The sequence below is a fragment of the Larus michahellis genome, chromosome 3 (assembly GCF_964199755.1).
Source record: "Larus michahellis chromosome 3, bLarMic1.1, whole genome shotgun sequence".
In the NCBI taxonomy this organism is placed as follows: domain Eukaryota; kingdom Metazoa; phylum Chordata; class Aves; order Charadriiformes; family Laridae; genus Larus; species Larus michahellis.
In genome coordinates this window covers 45,911,106-45,934,270 of record NC_133898.1, presented here as the reverse complement: position 1 = coordinate 45,934,270, position 23,165 = coordinate 45,911,106, and the positions used below count along the sequence as shown (strand labels likewise).

The 23,165-nt window shown below is 36.6% G+C and overlaps 1 protein-coding gene across 4 annotated transcripts in view; it reads left to right on the top strand.

Moving 5' to 3' along the window:
* SDCCAG8 (SHH signaling and ciliogenesis regulator SDCCAG8) overlaps nt 1–23,165 on the top strand; it is a 114,418-nt gene that overhangs the window by 55,901 nt on the left and 35,352 nt on the right. For 3 of the 4 annotated variants that reach the window (XM_074579974.1, XM_074579976.1, XM_074579973.1), the window contains 3 exons: nt 8,171–8,298; nt 10,430–10,538; nt 17,392–17,523. In XM_074579974.1, the coding sequence (XP_074436075.1) occupies nt 8,171–8,298; nt 10,430–10,538; nt 17,392–17,523 (369 nt within the window). Of the gene's footprint in view, nt 1–8,170; nt 8,299–10,429; nt 10,539–17,391; nt 17,524–18,574; nt 18,785–23,165 lie in introns of those variants that run through there. The other variant, XM_074579975.1, reaches the window with a different exon arrangement.

Genomic DNA, 23,165 nt, shown 5'->3' with positions numbered 1-23,165 from the left:
CTGAGCCTTGGAGAACAGAGTCGCAATTGTTTGAAGCTGGTCTAAGTCTATGCTGCTGCTGAAAAGCAAATCCCTAGAGTGGTAATATGTGGCTGTGTCTGGCCACGCATGGCCGGGCCCTTGCTTTTGCTGACACTGGAAGACAAGCACCTCTATGGTCAGGTGGTTCAGGGAGTTAATCAGATTGAAAAAGAATCGTTTGTTCTTGCACAATAAGTTGCATGAGTGCTAATTCAAGAGGTTGAAAAGAGGGACCGCACCTTACTCTGGCAATATTGCCTTAGACTGGCTTAAATCTGTCCTCAAGATGCATCGTAAGAGACTGCTGGTGCCAAATTCAAGAATCACCATAAGTCAAGAAAATTACTCCTTTATTTTAAATAAAGTGCAAATAATTTAAATAACTCTGTGTATACAGAATAAATGTCTGTACAATTCTTCTGTGGAAATCAAACATTTCAACATTCAGCTGTTTGTAAAAGTAGCTTGTGGAACAAAGATCGAAAGAATGTTCCAGAGAAAGGGGCATAGTACTGTGAAGTGCTTAGGGCTACATACTAAGACTTCACAAAAAACACCTCTCTCATTGCATCTTCCCGTGCAGCTTCTGTTCTGTACTTAGTTGTCTGTTTCTGTAGGGATTTATCAGCCAATTAGTTCACAATCTGATGGTAATAACCACTGTAGGATGGGTGTTTACTTACAAGGTACGTATCTTGCTGGCAAGGCTTATAAACGTATCAGAAAGATTAGATTTTGTTTCTAAGTCAGTATATTTGACCTAATATGAGATGTTAATTACTGCTAGAGACACTTTTTTCCTTCTCTAACAATGAACTAGAATACAGTTAATGATAATATTTAGCTGTGACTTGGTATACAGAAAATTATCCAGACTGAAAATTAGTTATTGTCTACATTGAGGAACTGGTAGTTTTCTGTAAATATCTTGAAGGCATAACACCAAAAGAATAAAATCATGTTATAGCCTAGGTGTTTGCAAATTCTTTCTTTTGTGCTGAATTTGAAGTAAGAAATCCAATCCTTTCATTTTGTTGATAGACCTAGTAGATAGAAGTAGAGATGGAATATACCACCGGTTATGTATGTACTCATGTTTACTATATTCAACCTTCTTTGCGTCATAAACTTTAATAGGAGTAATACTCTGTGTCTCTCAGTTCCTGTGCCCTTACAAGTATCCATTTTTCTCATGCCCATCAGTATCTCCAGTTAGTGGTAATTTTGAAGTAGTTTTCAAGTACAGCAAGCGCTTAAAAATAGCGTAGGAATCTTTTTTTATGTACAGCCATTAATGTATAATATCTTCTGATGCCTCAGGGTGTAAAGGGCAAAGTGGAAGTTTTAGACTTAGTGTTTTATTGTTTCTGTAGACCTCCTAATACTATATAAAGTGCAAATATATATAAAAATTATAAGGTGGTTCCAGTGGTGTAGCTGCAATAGTGAAAGCTGGAAAAAATTTTCAGTGGGAACAAGGAAATCATAGGCACTGATTTTAGTTTTAGTAAAATTGAAATTCTTAGAAAAAAAAATAGAATGTAGCGTAACAAATTGATGTTATTTAGATTCTGAATAAGGATATAGTTGGGTAATTATTTGCATTGTGGGGAAAATAGTTTTAAGCTAATTTGCCAAATAATTTTGTCTCTTGACAAAGTTTGAAATCTGGACAGAGCTTAATCTTTTCATGTTTTCTCCCTGAAAAGTGTTTCTTGCTTTTTGAGGTGTTTTTGTGAAGTAGTAGTAGCTTGGCAGAGCTGTCTTTTCCAGTCTTTACTCTCAGGTAGGATAGTAAAAAGTTTTGTTTGGCTTGTTCATTAAAATACTTTAAAGGTATTTCTACTTTAAAGATATTTCTGTAGCATCTTCTAACTTTCTAGATCCATATTTAAAGAGCTGAATCGATTTCAATGCTTAATTTTTTACCACTTTTAAACCCTTGACCTTTACATAACTTTTCTAATTACTTGTAGTAGCTTCTCCTTCACATCGTTATGAGAAGAAAACTCTGACATTTCATTTATTTAGGAACCTCGCTGTATCTCTTGTATCTCTCACCTAATGTAACTAGGCACCTTACACTGTAAAAACAAAAATTAAGGTTATTTTTTTTTTTAAGCTTAAATTCTCACAAATAGGATCACATGCATCCTTAACAATGACTCAGTCCTCCAACTCTACCAATTAAATTAAGAATTAGGTCTCTGCAAAATTTGACCATGCAAATGTAGATTGTACTGAAGCTCACCAAACACAGTGTGCTGGCTGGGGCAGTTTCCAGAAACTTGAGCTTTCTGCTGAGAAGACCTGGCAGCCGGCTCCCGAATCAGCGTCCGGTCACCTCCCAGAAACAGACATAAAGAGCAACTCAGTGGGTAATTCCCACAATGGGATACAGGAAGGGCAATTTTTCAGCTCCTTGGAGAGGTTTAAAGAAATTACCTGATCATGATGCTTTTAAAAGGTATTTCTACATAATTCTTGCACAAGCAGGCACGTGTGCATCTTTTTTTTTTTTTTTTTTTTTTTTTTTTTTTGAGATAAGTACATTCATTTCATGCCTGTCCTTCTGCCCTGTAAATGCACCAAGAGCTGTAAAACCCAGCCAGTCCAAACATGCTGTGGCGGATTTACGCACGAACTGAAAAAATCAAACCCTCTATTACAAAAAATTGGATGGCATAAAGTCTACAGTTTTTTCTAAGAGGAAACCAGGAAATACTGTGCAGCTATGTCCTCTGTCTTAAGTATTAATAAGGACCTATTAGATGAAAATACATAGGCCTTACAAAGGCAGATAACCAAAACCATCAATGCTAAACAAAATGTTCCTAGAAGCCTGGCTTAAGGGAAAGGGAGAAATCCTGTGACCCTGAATCTTATTACTGACTTGACCCAAATATATGAGCAAGGTACATGCTCTAGACTTCTGTTGATTTAGGTGTGGAAATTAATAATTTTGAATCATAGCAACACGTAAAACCAGCATTTAGTTATATACCTGCAGAATTTGAGGTCTTAATGTTTATATACCTGCAGAATTTGGGGTCTGTCCTTACCCGAATGTTTGAAAATACTAAGACTTCAGACAGCATGAACTAAAACTCTGTAAACATGTTCTTTATTATAAATAGCTGGATAGGATACTGCAGTGCTGTTATATTGAAGGGCAGGTCTGAAAGCAGTTTTAGGAGTTTTACATTAGTAGAGAAAATGATTTAAGACCGTTCCTGGGGAGAATGACTTCTTGGTAAATTGCATTTTTTTTTTCATATTTGCAGACCAACCTTTAGGCTTCTCTGATGACCTGAAAAAAAAGACAAGCCCTTATCCTTCTGTGTATAACATAGTTACGAAGATACATATGGAGGACAGAGGGAAGAAATTTGTGAAGTGTTCTGACCCAACATATAATCTTATTCTATATACATTCTTTTATGACCTTTATTATTGCAGTATTTGAATGCTTTCTGGTAGTAAAGTAAGAGACTGCAAACATTTTTCTTATGTTTCCCCTTACAGAATAGGATAGGTATTGTGACCTCTGGTTTCAGGTTTTATTCTGTTTTTTTTTTTTTTCACTGGGAACGTTGTTGTGGTTGTTTCTTTTTTCCTATAGACTCAGAGAAGAGCAAAGATATACTCTGATTTTCCACTCTTCCCTTTGATGTACTTTGGGACAACACCTTGACACTTGTAGCTGAAATAATAATATGAAATAATGTGTGAGAAAATGGTTCAGAAAGCTGCTTGTAATGGACAGTCCACTAGACTAGACCTGTATCGTGGAGGGCTTGCAAAGTAGGCTGCATAAAATATTGCTGGGCCTTTGTACCCAAAGCTGTTGGCTAAAATGTTAAGAGTTCCTAATACACGTAGGTTTTCAAATCTTATTTCCAGAAGTGTTCCAGTTGATTTGAGTGCTCACAGGCCAGATTTTGTTAAAGGTACTGGGAATTAAGTGCTTGGGTACCTTCTCAATTATTTTTTTTTTCCATTTGGTATCTCGAAGCTTGTGCTACACTTTTCTTTTGAAAAGTGGTGGGAGAGGCTACCTGTTATCTGGGAAGAGGTCTGTGCTCAGGTCACTCAGGCGTGTTAGTAAAACCATCAATGTTAGGCACTCCTGGTCCTCTTGCTGCCCAAATATGAGTGTTGATGCTGAGTTCCAGGACTGGTCATTATTTAGACTAACAGTCTGTTAGTTCAGATGCCTCAAACACTTGAAACATTAAATGCCTTAATGCCTTAAATGCCATTAAATGTCCAAGTGTTCAAGGCCAGGCTGGATGGAGCTTTGAGCAGCCTGGTCTAGTGGGAGGTGTCCCTGCCCATGGCAGGGGGGTTGGAACTGGATGATCTTTAAGGTCCCTTCCAACCCTAACCATTCTATGATTCTAATTTATGAAGTCCAGTTTAAAGTTAGTATATATGGAAGTCTAAAATATTCCTACATTTTTAACTATAATTAATAAGGAGTTAAGATGTCCAAAATAGGGTTATGATAACTTCTTGTATGCAACTGAACTGAGATAATTGCTGGAATATTTTAATTTGTCCAGTTAAGTTCATAGTCCTTACTAATGGATCCATTAGCTTTTTACAAAATGCCACATGTTGATCTCATGGAAAAATCAAATAGTCAATATAGGAAGCACGGTTGCTTCACATCATAGTTGCTTTGTCAGAAGACTTACTGGCTATCTCCAGTCAGAGGCCTAATTCTACAGTGAGACTCAATCCTGTTTTTTTTCATTTTGTAATTTTATTGTTACCAAAGCAAAAGGCTCTTGCAGAAATACCTACTATTGAACTGCATTGTGAAATTCAAAGCTTTCTCAATCTAGGTTCTGTTCTTTTACAGTCAAAAATTGATGAGCTATTATTTATGTCAAATATGACTTTCACATCACTAGCCTTTACATCCTTCCTTTTTCTTTATTGCAAAGCTGTATGACAGGGAGCATTCTACTATTGAAAATGGATCTGTGATCCAGTTTTTGTTTGTTAGTGGTGGGAAAGGGGTTTTTTTATTAAATTTAGTGTCTCAAATTCAGCCAGCATACTTTTATGTTAGCTTTGAGGTCAAAGTGAATTTTTACTTTGTTTTCAGCAAGCATTTTTTTAAGGTTTGCAAGTTAATGGCAATTTTGTACTTTTTCCTGTGGTATAAGCTACATTTTACTGTGCCCTTTTTTTTGTCAAGACTATTTAGAAAGCATAGCTTTCAGTCACTGCAAATCAATATCCAGTTCATTGAGATACGTGAACAAGTTAACTACTTAGGCTGCTCTTGATAGCCATAACTCAGGTTCTAAGCAATCAGTGTTTAGAACTAAAATCACTGTGGAAAACTTGCACTTCAGAACAAGGCTCACGGAGACCTTGAGCTTGCCTCTGTGTGAATATGTCTTTGGTTGCTTCTGACTTTATGGCATGAAAAATGAAAGTTACCATGAGTTCAACACTTCTGCTTTACTAAAACTGATCAACAGTCCATAGCTTTTCTTAAATCAAGCTCCCCTTCTTTCACAATTCAGAGTAATTGCAAATAAGCAGCCAGTGTCAAACCTTCTAAAACTCCTGCGGTATTTGCTGGTTGTAGCAGGAACATTACTGTTAGTTCCTGAAATCTCTTGGGATGCCTTCTGCATGTTTTATCTATGGGGGTTTTGTTGTTTTGTTTTTTTCTTTTTTTGTCTGTATATATAAAATGCGTTGTGGAAATTTTCTGTAGGGGGGGCAGAGGGATTGGATTTAGAGAGCAGGGAAGGTGTCAACTCAAGGTGTGGGTGAAAGACTTGCCACTCACTTTAGACAGCTTTGGCTCCAGGAGATTTTTTCATTCCTTGGCAGCTCTAGGCACCTCAGATATTGCTCTTCCTGTGTCTCAATCCCAACATTTTCTAGGTGCTAAGATTGAGACAAGTCAGCTACCCTTCTGCATAAGACTTACCTGCGTTTTCCTAGTCTTATAGTTGAGCTTTTATTCACTGTATAAACTCATTTGTTTTCACCCACCCCACATACATTTCAGCCGTAGGGAACTCACCATTCATCCATGGTTTCTGAGCTCCTAGTTTGCTCTCTACAGTAAGTAGCGCAGGTGAGTGGCTTTTTCGGATGGGTCCCCTTAGCAAGAGAGTGTTTCTGGTGGTAGTAGATTCTTCATTTATTTTGAACTTGCCTGTTAGCGTGTGCTCGGCAGGAGGGATCCTAGCAATAAGGGATGGACCTTTCCAGGCTTGCCTTGGTAGCTTGAGCTGTGCAGCTTGATACGTGCTGAAGGCTACCCCCCAGCAGAATGCTAGCCAGCCAGCTGTGTGCCAGATGACAGCACAGCACCCAACAGCACACAACCATCTCACAGGAGACACTATTAGATAAAATACTGTGCTACTGCCACTTCCTTTAGCTGAAAGTGTCTGGAGGATGTGTTAGGTGCTGGTGTGAGGTTTTTTTTGAGCAGTCCAGTGCTCATGACAACTGTCTGAAGGTAGATGATGTTCAGAAGGGGGAAAGGGGTTTAAATAGACTGGTTCCCAGCAAATATGGAAAGATTTTTCATAGTAATGCTTTCCATATTTGGAGCTTACACTTAGGAAACGATGCAAGCATCGCTCCTTAGGATAGCCCCAATATGGTTACGAAGTAATTCTGAGAATGATGTGATAAATTGCAGTTCAATGTATGAAATTTCCTTGGAAAATGTGCTTTGTTTCCTTAGCACTATAATATTCTTGCTATCTAAATGTATTCTCTGTGTCAAACTATTCTCAGTTTTACCTCAGAAAAAGCTGTCCGTGATTTCCAAGGGAGTTTTGCCTAAGGTAGAGCTTGCAACATCAGGACCAGGAATTAGTGTAATGTGACCCACCATTTGTATTGCTTTGGGGTAAATTTAAGAGAGAAGATTTAACATTGTGTGTGTCATGCTGAGATATTGCAATATCTCGGATGGGTTATTAGGCACCAATCCAAGGGTTAAGTGCAGCAACCACATGAGATGTGGCTTTATCCTTACATGATCTATGCCCGTGTTCTGTTTTGCAGTCCCCTGAAATAGGTATTATCTCTAAAATAAAACAACACAATTATAAGACCTGATTGAAACCTATCCCAAGCTGTTAAATGTAGTTTCAGTAGAAAACTTTGTGCATATATGTCATTTGAAATCTAGAAATCAATCCTTGTATGTGTGAACTCCTTGAAATTTTGAATCTGGATCCTAGTGTCCACCAGATAAATATTCACGACCTTTGGGAAAGTCTAGATAAGAATTTGCAGTTTAAGACCTTTTGTAATTTATATGCATATATCTTTTTGGGTTTTTATTTTGCATGCTGTTTTTGCTTGGCTTGCATTAAATAAAATGCTTCAATGGAGTGTGGTAGTCTAGCATTTGTTTTGCCTCAGGAGTAGATTGCCCCATCTTGCATATCTGGTCAAGTAAATTGCTCTCTTGCCTGCGTACTTCGATAATAGTACTGGGCTTTAGACCTTCCTGTACAACCCCCCAGTGAGCAGAACCACAAGGGGCTGGGCCTCTGTTATACTAACAGTCTTCTCTATTGTAATGGATGCATTCATCTCCTATTTACATAAATTAATAGTTAAAACTTGTTTGGTTGCTTAAGAAAACTCATTAAGCTTTCAGAGTAGCTGTATTATGAGCACTGTGGCAATCGCTCCCATTGACTTATCTCCTGCTGGTTCACTGGGAACCAGTCCATCTCAGGGTCAGGTCCCTAAGCTTCACTGCAGAATTAAACAAATAGCATTTAAAAGAAAATGCAAATAATCTGTTCAGTGCAAAATGGATGCTGGGGAACTTCCTTATGAAAAAGAAGTTGTGTCTAAAATTTTTAAAAATAAAATCATAGTTTTGTCTGAAAGGCTAATTTTCGCTCAGGAAATAGATCATATTTTTTATCCATTTTCTACTAGTCACTGGAGAATGTTTGACATTGTAAGAGAAAGGTCAGTTTGTATAACCTGAAGTGGGAGGGGAATGTTTAATGTGCTTGGCCAGATAATTTTTTGGGTTATTATTAATTGAATGTTCTGCTTTGCCTTTTTAATTTATCATCTTCGGCATATATTTTTATTTTTCTTTATTTCCTATTTGTTTTTGTTTTTTTAATAGATTGGAGAAAGAGAGCATTCAGCAAAGCATTAGCAATGAAGCAAAGGCCCGAGCCCTTCAGGCCCAGCAAAGAGAGCAGGAGCTGACACAGAAGATGCAGCAAATGGAGGCCCAGCATGAGAAAACTGGTAGGTGGTAGGGAAAGATTAGAGCCTGGGCACTCACTCACAAGCCAGGCCCACGCCTTACTGTGAAATGACATCAGGAACACCTGTAACCTTTGGCTGGCCGAAGGGAGCAGATGCTAACTACACCGGAGATTCCGAATTACATATTAGTTAGCGTTTAAAAGAGAAAATGGAAAGTATTGCCCACTGTCTGTTGATTTCAGAGTGCTGCTCTCACATCTGTTGCACCATCTGGATTATGAGTTTATTTACCTGTGTTCAAGAAACGTAAAGCTGAGAGAGACCACAACAAAGTAGAAAAACAAAGGGCTTGTTTTTGGCTGGATTTTCAGGCACACATGTTATATAAAGAAAATAGCATCAGAAGCTCTGCGGGAAATGCTCTGAGCTTACAGTTAAAGTCTCCTGAATAGCATTGAACAGTTCCCACAGTACACACATTATAGCTACTCTAAAAGCTTAATGAGTTTGCTTCGGCATCCAAACTGGAGAAAAGCTTTAGCCATTAATCGGTTCTTAATTCACTGTCGCAGCTGGATGTAATTCACTGGCTCCAAATTGATATGTTCCTTTATTTAATCTTTGCAGCCTCAAACATTTTTAGCATTACCATGTGCCCCCCCCCCAACACACACACCCTCAATCTAGAAGAAAGATGTTTAATCCTTTGCATACTTCAGGTTCTCATAATAGGAGATTTCATTGCATTGACTTAGCTGATCAATAACTTCTAACCTTTAATCTGGAAGTAAAATGGGTTTTCCAAACAAACAAAAAAAGCCTTTTGTTACTGTAAAGTACTGTGCCAACAACGTAAATAAAGGTACATATTATAAACAAGAAAAATAAATTTTTAGAGAGAAAATCTCTAACCCCTGAGCATGGAAAGAAGGAGGAGCTTCAGCTCTTACGGAACATGGTATATTCATATGTTTAATAAAACATCATTTTTACTCATCAGTCCTGCAATACCTTTAGAAAAATAACGTAGCCTGTATTAATCCTGAGCAGCGTCAGATAATACCTGAGGTAGCAGGCACGTTTACATCTGCCATCTGATTTTCTGCCTTTTTTGCAGCGTTATCACAGTACTAGAGGACCTTTCTGTGTGTTCAGGGAATGCAAACAGCTACATTATGGCTGCTGTCTACACAGTAGGTAAAGAAAAGAAGCTCTCAGAATCATTTTTCTCTACTCTAGCCAGCACATCTGCATATGACCAAGTGTAATTTTGCACAAGAGATGTGTAATTTACCCTCATGGAGCATAAATTGTCCCAGTATACAAAAACGAAACAACATTAAGGCTGAGTTTGTTTTTATGTATCTCTAGTAGGATTAGAAGGAGTTGAAAATGATAGTCATTTATTACGCACATAAAGAAACATTTGTGTATTATGACCCTACACACATACAAGGAATTTAGGTAACAGTGGTCTCTCTTTCTCTGATTTTAAAAGCAGAAATCAAGAAACATAATTTTGCAATATCTTCCTTTTGAAAGAATAAAGGTGCTTTATTTCTAGGTCACGAGTTTTGGTGCAGCCCAAACTGATAGCAATTGAAAAATAATTTATAAAATGGTTTCACGGCAACTATCAGTGGACAATAAGTCTATATCATATCATTAAAGAGCAAAAAATACATTAATCATAGTAAGCACAGGACCCAGTAAATAAAAGAACTGCTTTTTTAAGGAGAGAATGAAATGAGTCTACAGTGTGAGAGTTTGGGTTGCCAGTGTATCCTCTGCACTGGTTGAGCAAGCGAAAGGCTGCTAAGGCACCGCTTGCCAATTTCATTCCTCCCAGAAATGTCAATGAACTTCCACCTAAAAAGCAAACCCACCAGATTAGGTATGTAGTCTTTATGGTGATTCTTCTCATACAAGACCTGATTCCGTGTTAATGTCACTTTAATGCTTTAGGTTAGCTTATTCTGACATAGGGCCTTTATTTGGTGAATGACGGTGTCATAATTCCGTGTCCAAGTAGCTGAAGTTTAAAAAACATACTGAAACCAGAAGGATCTAGAGGGAAGAAATTAAGAATATATAAAATTGTTTCTAAATTACCTATAAATTTATATCATTGTAAAATAAATTTCTATTTTTTTCATTTTATAATTTCTAGTAAATGAACTGGATTCCTTGCTGACCTCCCAGAATACATTCATAGCAAAACTAAAGGAAGAATGTTGTTTGTTGGCAAGGAAGTTGGAACAAATGTCAGAAAAATACAGGTTGGTATATTTTTCTTATTCTGTCCCTTTTATTATTAGGACAGGCTTCCTTATTTTTTAATTTGTATTTTAATATTTATTATTATTCATCTTGTGCCAGGTATTACACAACATCCCAATATAATATATGCCATTTAAGAAACATGGATGGATTTTCATCCAGAGTAATTCTAACTTTCTGCTTTTCAGATTACGTTTCCAGCTATTACTTCCAATTTCTTAGACAATTACAATGTAAAAATTGCATACTATTTTCTTCCTGATGTTCCTATTGTTAATATGAAGAGTGGAAAATTATTAACAGAGCTACAATTCAAGTTTATCTGAAATTACATGAAAAGTACTAAATATTTAAAGTTCTCAAAACTGTAGTCTGTTGGTTTAATTATTTACTTAAGACTCCATTCATAATTATCTCTGAAATAATTGTCGTCAAAATTGTTTCTCATTGAAGCTCTGATTCTGCTGCTGCTTGTTATGTGGTGCTCTTGTTAAAATCAATAGCGGGTCTAAATACAAAACCATTCAAAATTCAGGAAGAGAACAAAACCTGGAAGCAATAACTGGTTTAAATAAATACAAAAGTATGAAGGTATCTATTTAAAAGTTCTATAGGACAGGACTATCTCTTTAAAAAAAATTATGAATTTTATAGTAAATAATTTGATTTTACATTTTTAAGTGTGAAAATAGTCTCTGTCGAAACTTTCTGCAGGGTTCATGTTTGGAGTAGTAAACAGGACTTAAGTGGTGAGTTGGCATTCTGCAGCTTCTGTAGATTTCATGCAATGTGAATTTGGTAATTAAGGGTAGGATTCATCTCGCATGGCTTATGTGAAGTAAGGAAAACATTCAGCAAAGGTAAAATCGGTTTTCAAGATAGGATTTTCTTCTGCTGGGTGGATTTAATCATCCTGTTGAGTTAACATAACGGGCAACACACACTCAGGAGGAGAGCTCATTTATCCCAGTATCCTGTTTGCAGGAATGGTCAGAGAGGAATGATACAAGTAGATGACAGACAGATATATACACACACACATATATATATAAAAATATATATACATAAAAAAAAAAGACTTCCCACAGGTACTGCCTCCACTGCCCATCCTACTTTCCACTGAATATAAAGTGTTGACTAGCTGTTAAGTGGCTGAAGTTGGGAGATGAATTCCATCCAGAGTGTTTGGGGAAGAAATGAGAAACTTGAGGAAATGTAAGCGATCTTCCCTTGCAAGTGTTGTGTGATGGGTACTTGAGAGAAGCAAGCAGATTTTTTTTCTTCTGAAAAAGCAGAGCTCCTCTGCTAAAGTAATAACAAATCTAAATAGATTCAAATTGTATTATTATTCCAGCAACAAAAATGCACACAGACTTTGTTGCTAGAGCTCACAGTCACAGGCTAGTAACTGTAAAAGGATGAAGGAAAGACAGAAAACATACTGTGAAAACACATTATTCTCTGAAAATAAATAGAAGAGATTGCCAAGTGTTTCTCCACCTAGCAGCATTAGCTGACTATGTCGAGAACCTGAAAAAGGGAACAGGAGCCCTCATGGATCTCCGTAGAGTGGTATTTTGCACAAGAAACGGTATAGAAGAATGTATGAAAGCAGTTCTGAGAAGTGGCCCTGAAATAGCTTGAGCTTGCCTTCGTTGGAGCGGGAGCTGCTGCAGGCAGTAACAGGAATGGAGAAATAGGTAGGGACAAAGAAAGCATGTGAAAATGAGAACAGAAAGGTGGAACTGGAGGTGGTGGAAAATGGTGAACTAATAGATGGCTTCAAAAAGAGATGTGATCAGGACATCAGATGCAGAAAATTACTTCGGCAAAGTTTTAAATGCATCATCAGTATGTATCTTTCAGTTGTATCTCTCCAAAAGGCAATCTTCTTCCTCATTGTCACTGGATATAGTGTAAAACCACAATTCTGGTGCAGAATTTGTCTTCTGAAAAAAAGTAATCATTTTTGAAAGATTTTATAACTCAGTTCTCGTGTACATTAATAAAAGCAGCATGAAAAAGATTTTTTTCCATGTTTTTTTTTCCATGTTTTTTGGCCTTATCATGAACTGAATTTTGGACCTGGATGTGTATTTTCTTATTATACTTGTAGAATCTTTGTGTCTTAGTTTCCATGGGGTTAAGAAGTAACTGTATACTAGCAGTACCATTATTTAGTTGGTAAAACACTCAAGCTTTTTTAATAACAAATACAAGAGTAAGTTTATGTAAAATTTTTAGGTTTTGATAGGAAGTGCCCATTTGTAATAAGAGGCATTTCAAATTTATCTGTGACAACTACATATCTGCATAATTTCAGTGGGATGCATCTGAATTGCACATGTATTTTAAATTTAATGCAAGTTTTCTGAGAAATCTAAAAAGTTTTCGTGTTCGTATGTAAGCTGGAACCATTTCTGTGAGCTAGCCCCTACACAGGATTAGAAAAGCTTCAGAAAGACAATGTCAGACAAATTATAAACCCCTCAAGCTGTGCAAAAAGAAGATAGTCTGTGAAGGTTTTTGTATGCATAGGCATGTTTAAAAATATAGTCCTTTGTTGATTTCTTCTCTGTTATTTTGTTCTTTTTTTTTTTTTTTCCTCTGATTGTCACTGTCTGAGTTTCTAGGTTGTAGATTAATGCTTAACACTACCCACTGTGTATTTGTGATTTGCGTTTTGTAATTAAGGGGAACAATGGGAGTCCATTGGGTCTCGTTATATATAATGGTTGGTTTAATTTGTTTCACTTCTATCTTGTTAATTGTAAATTGATCATTAAGATTTGAATTCTAATCTGTCACCAGGGTTGTGAGTATTGAAGCTAGAGCAATGATCCTGGTTTTAATCATTGATGATGAGAAACAAATTTTATAATTTTGGTACATATTGCAGTTCATATATTTTAACACTGTATTTTATGGTGTTATAAATATTGTTAAATGACTTTTAGTGTAGTTTTACTGTTTGGACTATAATGTATAAATTATATTACTGATTTGGCAACAGTAGGCATCCAACTGTGAGAGTTTAATTGAAGTAAAGAACACACACCCGGCTGAACTATTTTTCTGCATGTTTGGTTGACTGCAGTCATTGTGCTCAATACCGGGAGTGAAATGTTTGTGAAGGTGGCTGTATGAAGATGTGAAACTGTCTGTCTGAAGGATCAGTCATTAAAATTATATGCAACAATTCTATGTCAGCAGAAAATATTTTAGAGCATGTATTTAATTGCTGTACAAGTAAACAATTGGTTTTGAGTAGGAAAAGGCAGTGCTTAAAACGCACTGCAGATGAGTTCAGATGAGTAAAGGCAGCATTGACACCTTAGTGTTCAAAAATCAGCTCATCCTGAAAATAGCTTGAGACTGACTTTGAATTGCGACTATTTAACATTTCCTGTTTCTTTGCCTCCAGTACTTGAATGCTTTGGAGGAACTTGGGTTTTGTTTGTTGTTTTTTTCCAAGGTTCTTTGGTAGACAAAGACTTACGTTTGTTTTCATATAGAAGTTGAGGCTTTCTTGGTAGTTGAATGGATTCAGAAGAATGGAGGGGTTTTTTTTGGTTTTGTCCTCATCCTCCCCCCCCAGTCATCATCAATTATTTTTAATATAGTGACAAATAAATAGATTTTGGCAAAATCTACCCGTCTGCTTACAGACATGTATTTTACATTTTCATTTTCATGTGATGATGTAGCTTTGCTCTATGCAGTTTTGAAGTAATATTGATTTCATACAGATCTTTTGAGTCTATCAGATCTCAGAAGCACACACAGATACATTAAAATGACTGTATGACTTGTGGGGCCAGCCTGAGTCGGCAGAAGTGCAGAGTTCAGCTCAGATGGCCACACTCCAAATGTCTGCCCACTTCAGTTTCTTCTGATTCTATGATTCTATGATCAGCATGTTCGTCCTGCGCCCTTTGGTTGTTCTGGATCCATCAAACATACTGCTTAGTGCATAGATTTTTCTAAATTACCTCTGTCCCTGGCTATCTCAGAAGTTCAGGACTGTGTCCATTGCCATCTGCACCCCTCTCTCTCTCCCGTCCCTGCTGTGACAGCATGGGAGCAGCATTTATGGAGACCCGGTCCTGCCCCTGGCTGGGTGGAATAGCTACTCCTAGTATAAACGTGCTGTCATGTTCAGTACAGGTGTTCAGACTTACTATAATTACAGTGTTTTGTTTTGTTTTTTTTTAACTCAACAATTTTGAAGTTATTTAAATATAGAATCATAGAATTGCCTAGGTTGGAAGGCATTGATCCTTCTGATTGATTGAGTCCAACCATCAACCTAACACTGACAAAAGCCATCACTAAACCATATCTCTAAGCACTACGTCTACCCGTCTTTTAAATACCTCCAGGGATGGTGCCTCAGCCACTTCCCTGGGCAGCCTGTTCCAATGCTTGATAACCCTCTCAGTGTCAAAAATAACCCTTTCAGTGTAAAAATCACATAGAAACACATAGAATTAACTGTTCTGTCTTAATCTTTGGAAACTGAGGTGGGTGAGCAGTATAGTTAAATATGCAGAGGGAATCTTTGTCAGGTGATAACGAAGCCTCTTGCTGTGCAGTCTTGTATTGGGACCAGTGTTGTCTCTTTAATGCCAACACACGTGAACCTTTTAACATTGACCTTAACAGGCATTCTGCCCTTCTATGTGCTGTCCTCCAAAATTTCAGTGTAATGAAGTACTTCAGTCTGGGTGGCCGAACTCTTAGATATTTACTTGGAAGGGACGTTGTATAAATAATACTTTCACTGGAATGAATTTATTAATTATTTTTTGTTGTTGCTGTGTTCAACTGTAATTACAAAAGAAGTTTTAGAAGAAAATGCAAGTAACGTGTTTCAAAGCATCAGGCATTTAGAGCTGTATTTTAGAGATTAGAGATCATGCTACTCATGTTTTCAATTAATTCAGTACTTTCATATGTTTCATTAATTGTAATTTTCAGTAGCATTTTGACTTTGGTTGATTTGAATCCCTTGATCCGTCCTTCCAGAAAGACTTCAGGCACCTTCAAATGTGCTGGAGATACATAAGTCCCTTTAAAGCTTTGAGATTTTTATCACCTTGAAAGTTGTTTCTGCTGTTTCCATGAATGAGACAGCCACATATAAGTACAGAAAAAGAAGCAGGATCCTCCAGTTGGGAAACCCTACAAGCATGATGATTTACAGTATTCCCACGTGGCAAATGCTGTTGTTGCATTGCGCTGGCAAAAAAATGAATGCAATCTTGAGTTTAGTCCCTGTTACCACTTGGTTGGGCTTTGTTACGCCAGGTCTGTCGAGCTGCTCTGCAGTGGATCTTTGCTTTTATCCACTGGTTGTCTTTCTTACAGTACCAAGTATCAAGTACAGACTGCATTCATACTGTGTGATAACAATTGGTCCAACTGAGAATGCTTGTAAATGCTGACATTTAAGTTACTGGTGTTAAATGATTGGTTTAAAAATTTGACTTCAGTTACCTTCCTATAACATCCCACTGTTACATACCTGTCCAGGAAGCTCTTGTGCTTTTAAGTGTGATGTACAAATACATCAGCATGATTCTGATGTATTTGTCAGTGATGTTCCTTAATAGAGCTGTAACTCCCTCTCTAAATTCAATTACATACAGTCTTCTTCCAAAGTTTCCCTTGCTGAGTTCTTTTAAATTCACAGATGATATCACGTATTGTTCTCTATTTAAACATGAAAAGATTATGTTGTCATTTCCAGATTTGACTTGTCAGTGTAACAACATGTTTTTGAGGGAGGAGTATTCCTTCCCCCCCTGCACTTTGTTGTATTTTTCAGAATGTCAGTTGTTGTTGCATTCTATAACAGCCAGGAAGGTAAAGTATCTTTCTGCTGTAATTGCAGCATATTTAAGTTTATGATTTAAAGATATATCTGAAGCTTTTTAACCTCACGATCTGGAGTGTCAGATGCCATAAAACAAATTTGCTTTGCTTTTGATTCTTACTTTCTGATGGTATAGCAGATTCTGACACGTTCTCATTAACCTTTTCCAAAGAGTTAAACTGTACAAGTGCATAATGTATATTTTATCACAATTTAATCTGAGATCTTTTCCTGATATTAAGAAACAGCTCATGCCTGTTTCTCCATGGGCTGATGGTTAGAGATGTAGCAAGTAGCAGTCCCAGGTCATTCATGGATCTGGTGTCTCTGCTCAGCCGTGAAGAATAAGAATTACTTGAAGTGACTAATTTTCTTAAAGGCTGTGCCGAGTTTTATGTAGATTAGGGTGTGCCCGTATGATTTGTCCCTTGTTTCTTAAGGTTTTATTAATTTTCGCTTTTTTTTTAATCTGAGTAATGGTATTTTGGGCATATTAGGTTAATAAAGTTTCTAAAGCAGTGCCACTGTTGAGAGTTCAACCTGTACAGCGCAGTAAAGGTTGAACAAGTTTTTAGTAGCTATTTTTTAAACTGGATGTTAGCTTTTACTAATAAAGAACTTAAAATGTCTTTTCAGAATGCTGTCCAAATTCTTGCTTAACAAGTATGAATTTACATTTATTGATCTTACTTAATATCAAATGACATGCCTGTTTAAAATAGGCTGAAATTAGCGTAGCCAACCTATAACTGAGTGATTGCCGTTGGCATATTTACCAGATACCCTTCAGCATCGTCATCTTTTGTCTTAAGATTATATGAAACACTGTTTTGTTTCTGTAAGTTCTAGTAATAGCCTGTTTATGCATTACATATACATGTATGAAATTTTATAAATGCTGAAACCACATATTGATGGCACGCTGCAGGATGAAATCTGACAACATCCATCATCACTGTGTTTTACTTCTGTAGATCTGAAGTCAACCAGCTTAGTCAGGAAAAAGAGTATCTTCATGGCAGATTGGAGAAGATGCAGAAACGGAATGATGAATTGGACCAACAGTGTATCCAGCATGGGAGAATGCATGAGAGGATGAAGTCGAGGTAGGAGGTCCTGTTCATCTGTCAGTATGTGGTATGCTCTACTGTACCTGTTGTGTTGTGTAAACATAAAAATGACACTAGGTTGTTTGAAAGTAATATTCTTTCCTTATGAAAATGACCACCCCTTCCCCCTCCCCAAGTATTCTGTCAAGTTTTTTTTATAACATCTTTTGCTTGTGCCATTTTGGATAAATAAAAGGAAAGCTTGAACAACATAATCTTCCAAAGAATTTAAGCCTAGTACATATGTGTGTGGGCTGCTTCGGCTGTTCTCTGCTCTAACTTGGATGAATTGTCTTACCATATTAAAAAAAAGAAAGGGGGGGAAGGGGGGAGAGGAGGTTATTCAGTAATATGAATGTAGAGTACAGATGTGGATTCCATAATGCCATGTACTAGGTGTATTTTGGGGGTTTAGTCTTACCTTTCACAGTAATATTTAACTTGTATAGACAGACAAATCCTACTGAAGATCTTAGTAATCAGAGAACTATTAACAGTTTCCAGGCACCATTAGCCTTTTCAGAGAAGCAGCATCTTCCTCAGGAAGAGCTGGGAGCAGCTACTGCAAGACTAGTATGGAATATTTCCACAGATACTAATTGACTGTTCTGGCAGGATTGTCCAGACTGATAATGCCTTGTGCTGTGATTTGGATTAGATGTCCTTAAAGATCACTGTGGAGACTTTTCTTTTTTGTACCAGAAAGTTCATCGAAGCTTTCTGGTTCTGTTTTCCGTTCCATGTTCAGTGTAACAGATACTGGAAAGAGCTTAGGCATGGTTGGGAAGGTAGAGGATAAAGTGGGAAGATGACTGAGGGAGATTAAAAATCAGTAGTGAAAGGCAAAATGCAGTTTAACTTCATTTGGACTAGGTAATCCTGGCTAGCCAAAATTCTGTTTGCTTTTTTGACTACTGATACCACCAGAGCTTGCATGTATTGAAGCCGCCAGTCTTGTATGCTTATTCTTTTTCAACTACTGATTTTTAATTTTTTTTTTTTTTTTGCTTTCTTTCTCTGTGTGTCCATATCATCTTGTTTCTTGCAGGCTTTCCATACGTTCTTTGCAGTCGTCCAGACCCGCTTCTTTCCTCTTCCTTTTAAGATTTCTGTCTGTACCTCATCCTGTTCTTCTGTAACCCAGGATTGTCATCATCTTTTATAGCTCAGAGAACAAAGAAATCCAAAATGCTATGACTGTGTCCCTAATCTATGTGACCACATAATCTTTCCGTTCATCTCACCTCCCTTTTGGTTTCTTTACTCGTGGTGGATTCTTAGCATATGGGGGACATGCACTGAGGACTCAAGGTTACTTTCAGGGGGAAAAAAAGAATTAAATCTTTTTCTTTTTTTTTTTTTTTTTCTTTCCCCTAGCTGTTCTTCTGTAGAATTATTAGGATCTAGTTGAATTTAAGACCGCTTTGTAAGATTTCAGGACAACCTTTCCTCTGTCAGAACCAAATAGATCTACTGGAAAATGCTGCTCATTCTCTGCTGCAGCAGCGATGATTATACACTGGAAAAGATTGAAAGCATTAATCCAGAACAGAAAAGTGGTTTGAAAGCAGAGTGGTCATGCTGCAGGCGGTGCCTTACCTTCTGCTGCTGTTTTGCTGACAACAATGAGAGAAAACAGGACAGTGATAACATTTGTCTTATTTAATATTTTAGAATATGTAAATATAGCAGAGATTGTGAGGTATTTGAATCATGAACAGTATAGTTGATCAGCATTTTAAGAGGGGTCTCTTTTAACATATTTTTAATGATGATCTTGCACTATATTTATTTAAAATCCAGGTAGTAACTTACAAAGCTGATATAATAAACTGCTTTAAAAATTCAGTGTAATCTAATTTTAGTTTCCATGTGAAAACTGTAGTAGATATTCAGTATCAGTTCCCAAGTGCTATAAGTTGGCTATGAAGTATTCAGATCTTAGTGAAGAAAAGCAGAAAGTATAACTACTACGACAAATAAATCTCCCAGTTCCTTATATTTATGTTGAATGTCTTTCACCAAATAAAAATAGTGATTTTTCTCTTCCGATTTTGAAAACAGAGATCTGACAATACTATTTAGTAAAGGCAGAAGAACAAATAATAATAATGTGTTTTGCCGCAGATTTTCATCCATCAGTCAGATACTAATAATCACAACAAAATAATGTTAAGGATGATTACTTCTTAACACAATATGTTTCCCCTTTGTATGCAGCTACAAATAGCACTAGTCTTTTTGCAACACAATCCTGCAAAGTGGGTTCCTACCTAACTTTCTCTCTGTTGTTATTCCGGTTCTCTTTAGAAACTTTCTTGTACCAAATTAATTTTGACTTAACTTGGGACCTAACGTGCATTTGAATAATAAGGAATTGTGATATTTGTTTAAGAAGAAATCCCTGTCACTACTTGTGTTCTTCTAGGAGAATATGGCAGGCCCTGTTGTAACTGTTTTGTGGAAGGGGCAAGATCTAATTGATCAATCGGAATTTCTTTTAGAGCAACAATGTTTGGGTGATTGTGATAGTGGCATTCCTGAAAGTGAACAACAACTCTTTCTTTGCCATTCCCATCCTTATGTCTGAATGTGCTGCGTATGACTATAATCTGAAATAACATAAAGCAGGTTTTTTAAAAAAGATGACTTTAAGTTGCTATGGTTAAAGATTATTTTAAATCAGTCTTTTCAATGCCATGCAAATATCCACCTCTTTCAGCGTGTTTTTGCTCAGTGAAATATGGCATTAAAAGAAGTAGGTTTCCATCTAAATGATATAGTTGATGTACGCTGTTGGGGCAGACTTGGATTAAAAGATATATGGTCTGCAGGACTAGGGTGACACATTAAAACTGCCGTAGAGCTTATGGAGAGATGTTCATTTAATGTTTTTAATCTAGTAACCCTGTGGCTCTTTGTTTTGAATACATATATGATTTTTTTTACATTAGTTTGTTCTTGTTTTGATGTTTTTTGCAGTTATGTACTTTTCAGTACATACTTTTCAGTACAGTACACTGTCAAAACACAGACAGTGTTTTGTTTAGCTAGGTAGATTATCTCAAAAGTATTAATTAACATGACAGAGGGTCACTCGTATGCATGCCACTGAAAGGGAGCTGGTCAGCATGTGTGACTTTATGGATCTGAATCTTGGAGAAACAAATTATTTTCTGCTATGTGGCAAAGAGCACATTGGTATAAATTTTCAACCTGAAAGAAAATGTTATTATTAAATTCTTCAAATTCCATTCTGTAGTTCTGTGTTCATAGTAGAAATTAGCAGGTAGCAGAAAGTACAGAATTTCTTATAAGGTAGCTATAAAGATAGAAAGCTAGCCAAGAATAAAAAGAATATTTAGCAAAAATAAAAGGTTTAACTACCCTTCTGTTTTCCTTCTATGCTCCGTTCCACCAAAAATAAGTAGATTCCAGAGTAAGGAAAATCCAAAACCAAATTAATTGAGTAACTGTATGCATAATGTTGGTTCATTCTCTCCTTTATCTGTTTTCCCACCAAATTCCAAGCCATGCGTTTTCACCTCTGTAACTAGACCAGTTCTGTAAATGCAGATCCACTTTCTCACAAGCTCTTCTGGTTTGGGGAGCAAGAAGAAAAAGACAAGAATCTGCCTAGATCTATTATTGATGGAACATATTTATTAAAAAGCAATATTTGCCAAGCTGCCGTGGGTCAGGGTTTCATCAGGCTATTTAAGCTTTCACTGACCTTAGTTAACAACTCTTGTAGGTACAAGGTTCAGTTACAGCTTTGCTGTTCTGCATCTATTCTTCTTCTCATAAAGCAAGCATTTGATTCTAAGCCATCTATTTAGAGAATTTTTTCTGTGGACAGCCAGTGTCTAAAATGGGAAGCATTTAATTTAATATATCTAGCTCTTTTCTGTGTACATTTCCTGATGATGTGTGGAAATACAGCAAATATGGAGTAGTGTCTTCAAGCAGGAGAAGAAAATCCTAGGCAATTGCTTTCTGTTTTTCAAGATGAGCCAGCCATGCCTTTACATTTTATCAAGCAGCAAAAAAGAGCATATGGACAGTAGTTTGTATGAAGTATGAGGCTCTTACAAAATCTTTTCAATAAAACATCAATTTAGAAGCTTCTAATGAGTTTTTTCCAAATATGTTTCCAGTATATGGGATCTGGGGCTATGAATTTTCTCTAAAACTTCAGTTTTGGTGATTACAGTTGGTATTACTGTTACTTTTGCTGTAATGTGTGTGATCACTGTCTAATCTGTGTAACGTTAATAACACATTTTATGCAAATTTTTATGGGGCTTTTTATTGTGGTAGTTTTTTGGGGGTGACAGTGTTGCGTGTATTTTGACTGTATTTTTGGGAGCTAAAGTTAAAAAGAAGAGCCTACAGGACTGGCAGTTTGGGGCAGATGTGTGTCTATTCCTCAGGCATCAGTGGTTGTAAGTTAACTATAAAAATGTTACAACCATCTGTGTAACAAGACGGCAGAGATCTGCTCTTGCCTGTTACTATAAATAAGAAGGAGATTTGTTTGACTTCATAGACATTGGATTTATAAAGACTATATGTGTCAAATCGTAACTACGTGCCATGTTGCTGAGATGTGTCTGCAGCCAACTACCTGGGGTGTCTTCCCCTTCAGACATTCTAGTGTAGTGCAGCAACTGTGCAGAAATGTCTGTATAGCACAACATGTGACAAATTATATTTGTTTTCTACCTATGGGGAAATGTATGATTCTTACGGATAAGCTTATCTGGAAGAGTAGCTAAAATGGATTCTTAAATGGACCACTCAAGGAGTTAGAGAGAAAATGTGATATTCAGTTAGACAATGGTTTTAAAGGTTTTTCCCACCATTAAATTTCTTTTTGTTGTTGGTACGAAGTGATAGTGTATGAGAGACCATGTATGCATGAGGCAACACATATATATGAAAACTGAGACGTGTATAATGAGAATATACCAGCAGTTTCAAGCAACTGATACAAAAAAATCACAATAGCTGGTTTGCTGTCACTATTACACTTATGAATAGAGATTTTGGATTTCTTTGGCAAATCTCCAGCAGAACAAAGTATTAAAATTATTCCTTGATAACTGGAGCAATCAAGTTGCATTTAAAATTTTCTGCCTAAAGTTCTTGTACATTTTGTGTGTGTGTCTGTGTTTTCAAGAAGTAGTGATGGGTGGAAGAACTCAGTTTTGATCGTTGCCTAAAAGACTTTTTTTTTTTTCCAGTTCATTCTTTGTTGAATAGATTGTCTCCCCTATTTTTATTTTGCTGATAGGTTAGTATTTTTTTAAGTAACATTGAGGCAATTTTTATTATCTTTTTACTAGATGAATCATCTCTTTTGAAATGCAATTATAGAATAAAAATGCACTTCATTGTGGCTTTTTAGTTTAAAATGCATTAATTTTTATATTTAAAATAGAGATTAACATAGGTAGTGTCCATAACGTCTTTGATATTACAGTTGCCTCAATGTTTAAAGAGCAGTATGCTCCACTTTTTCCTGAGCATCGTGATTCATACCCACATATCTTTGGTGTGTCTCCAGTAACAACTGGAGACAGACTTGTTTGTATAGCCTTTCATGGAAGGAGTTTGGAGAAAGGTTTGTGGTCACT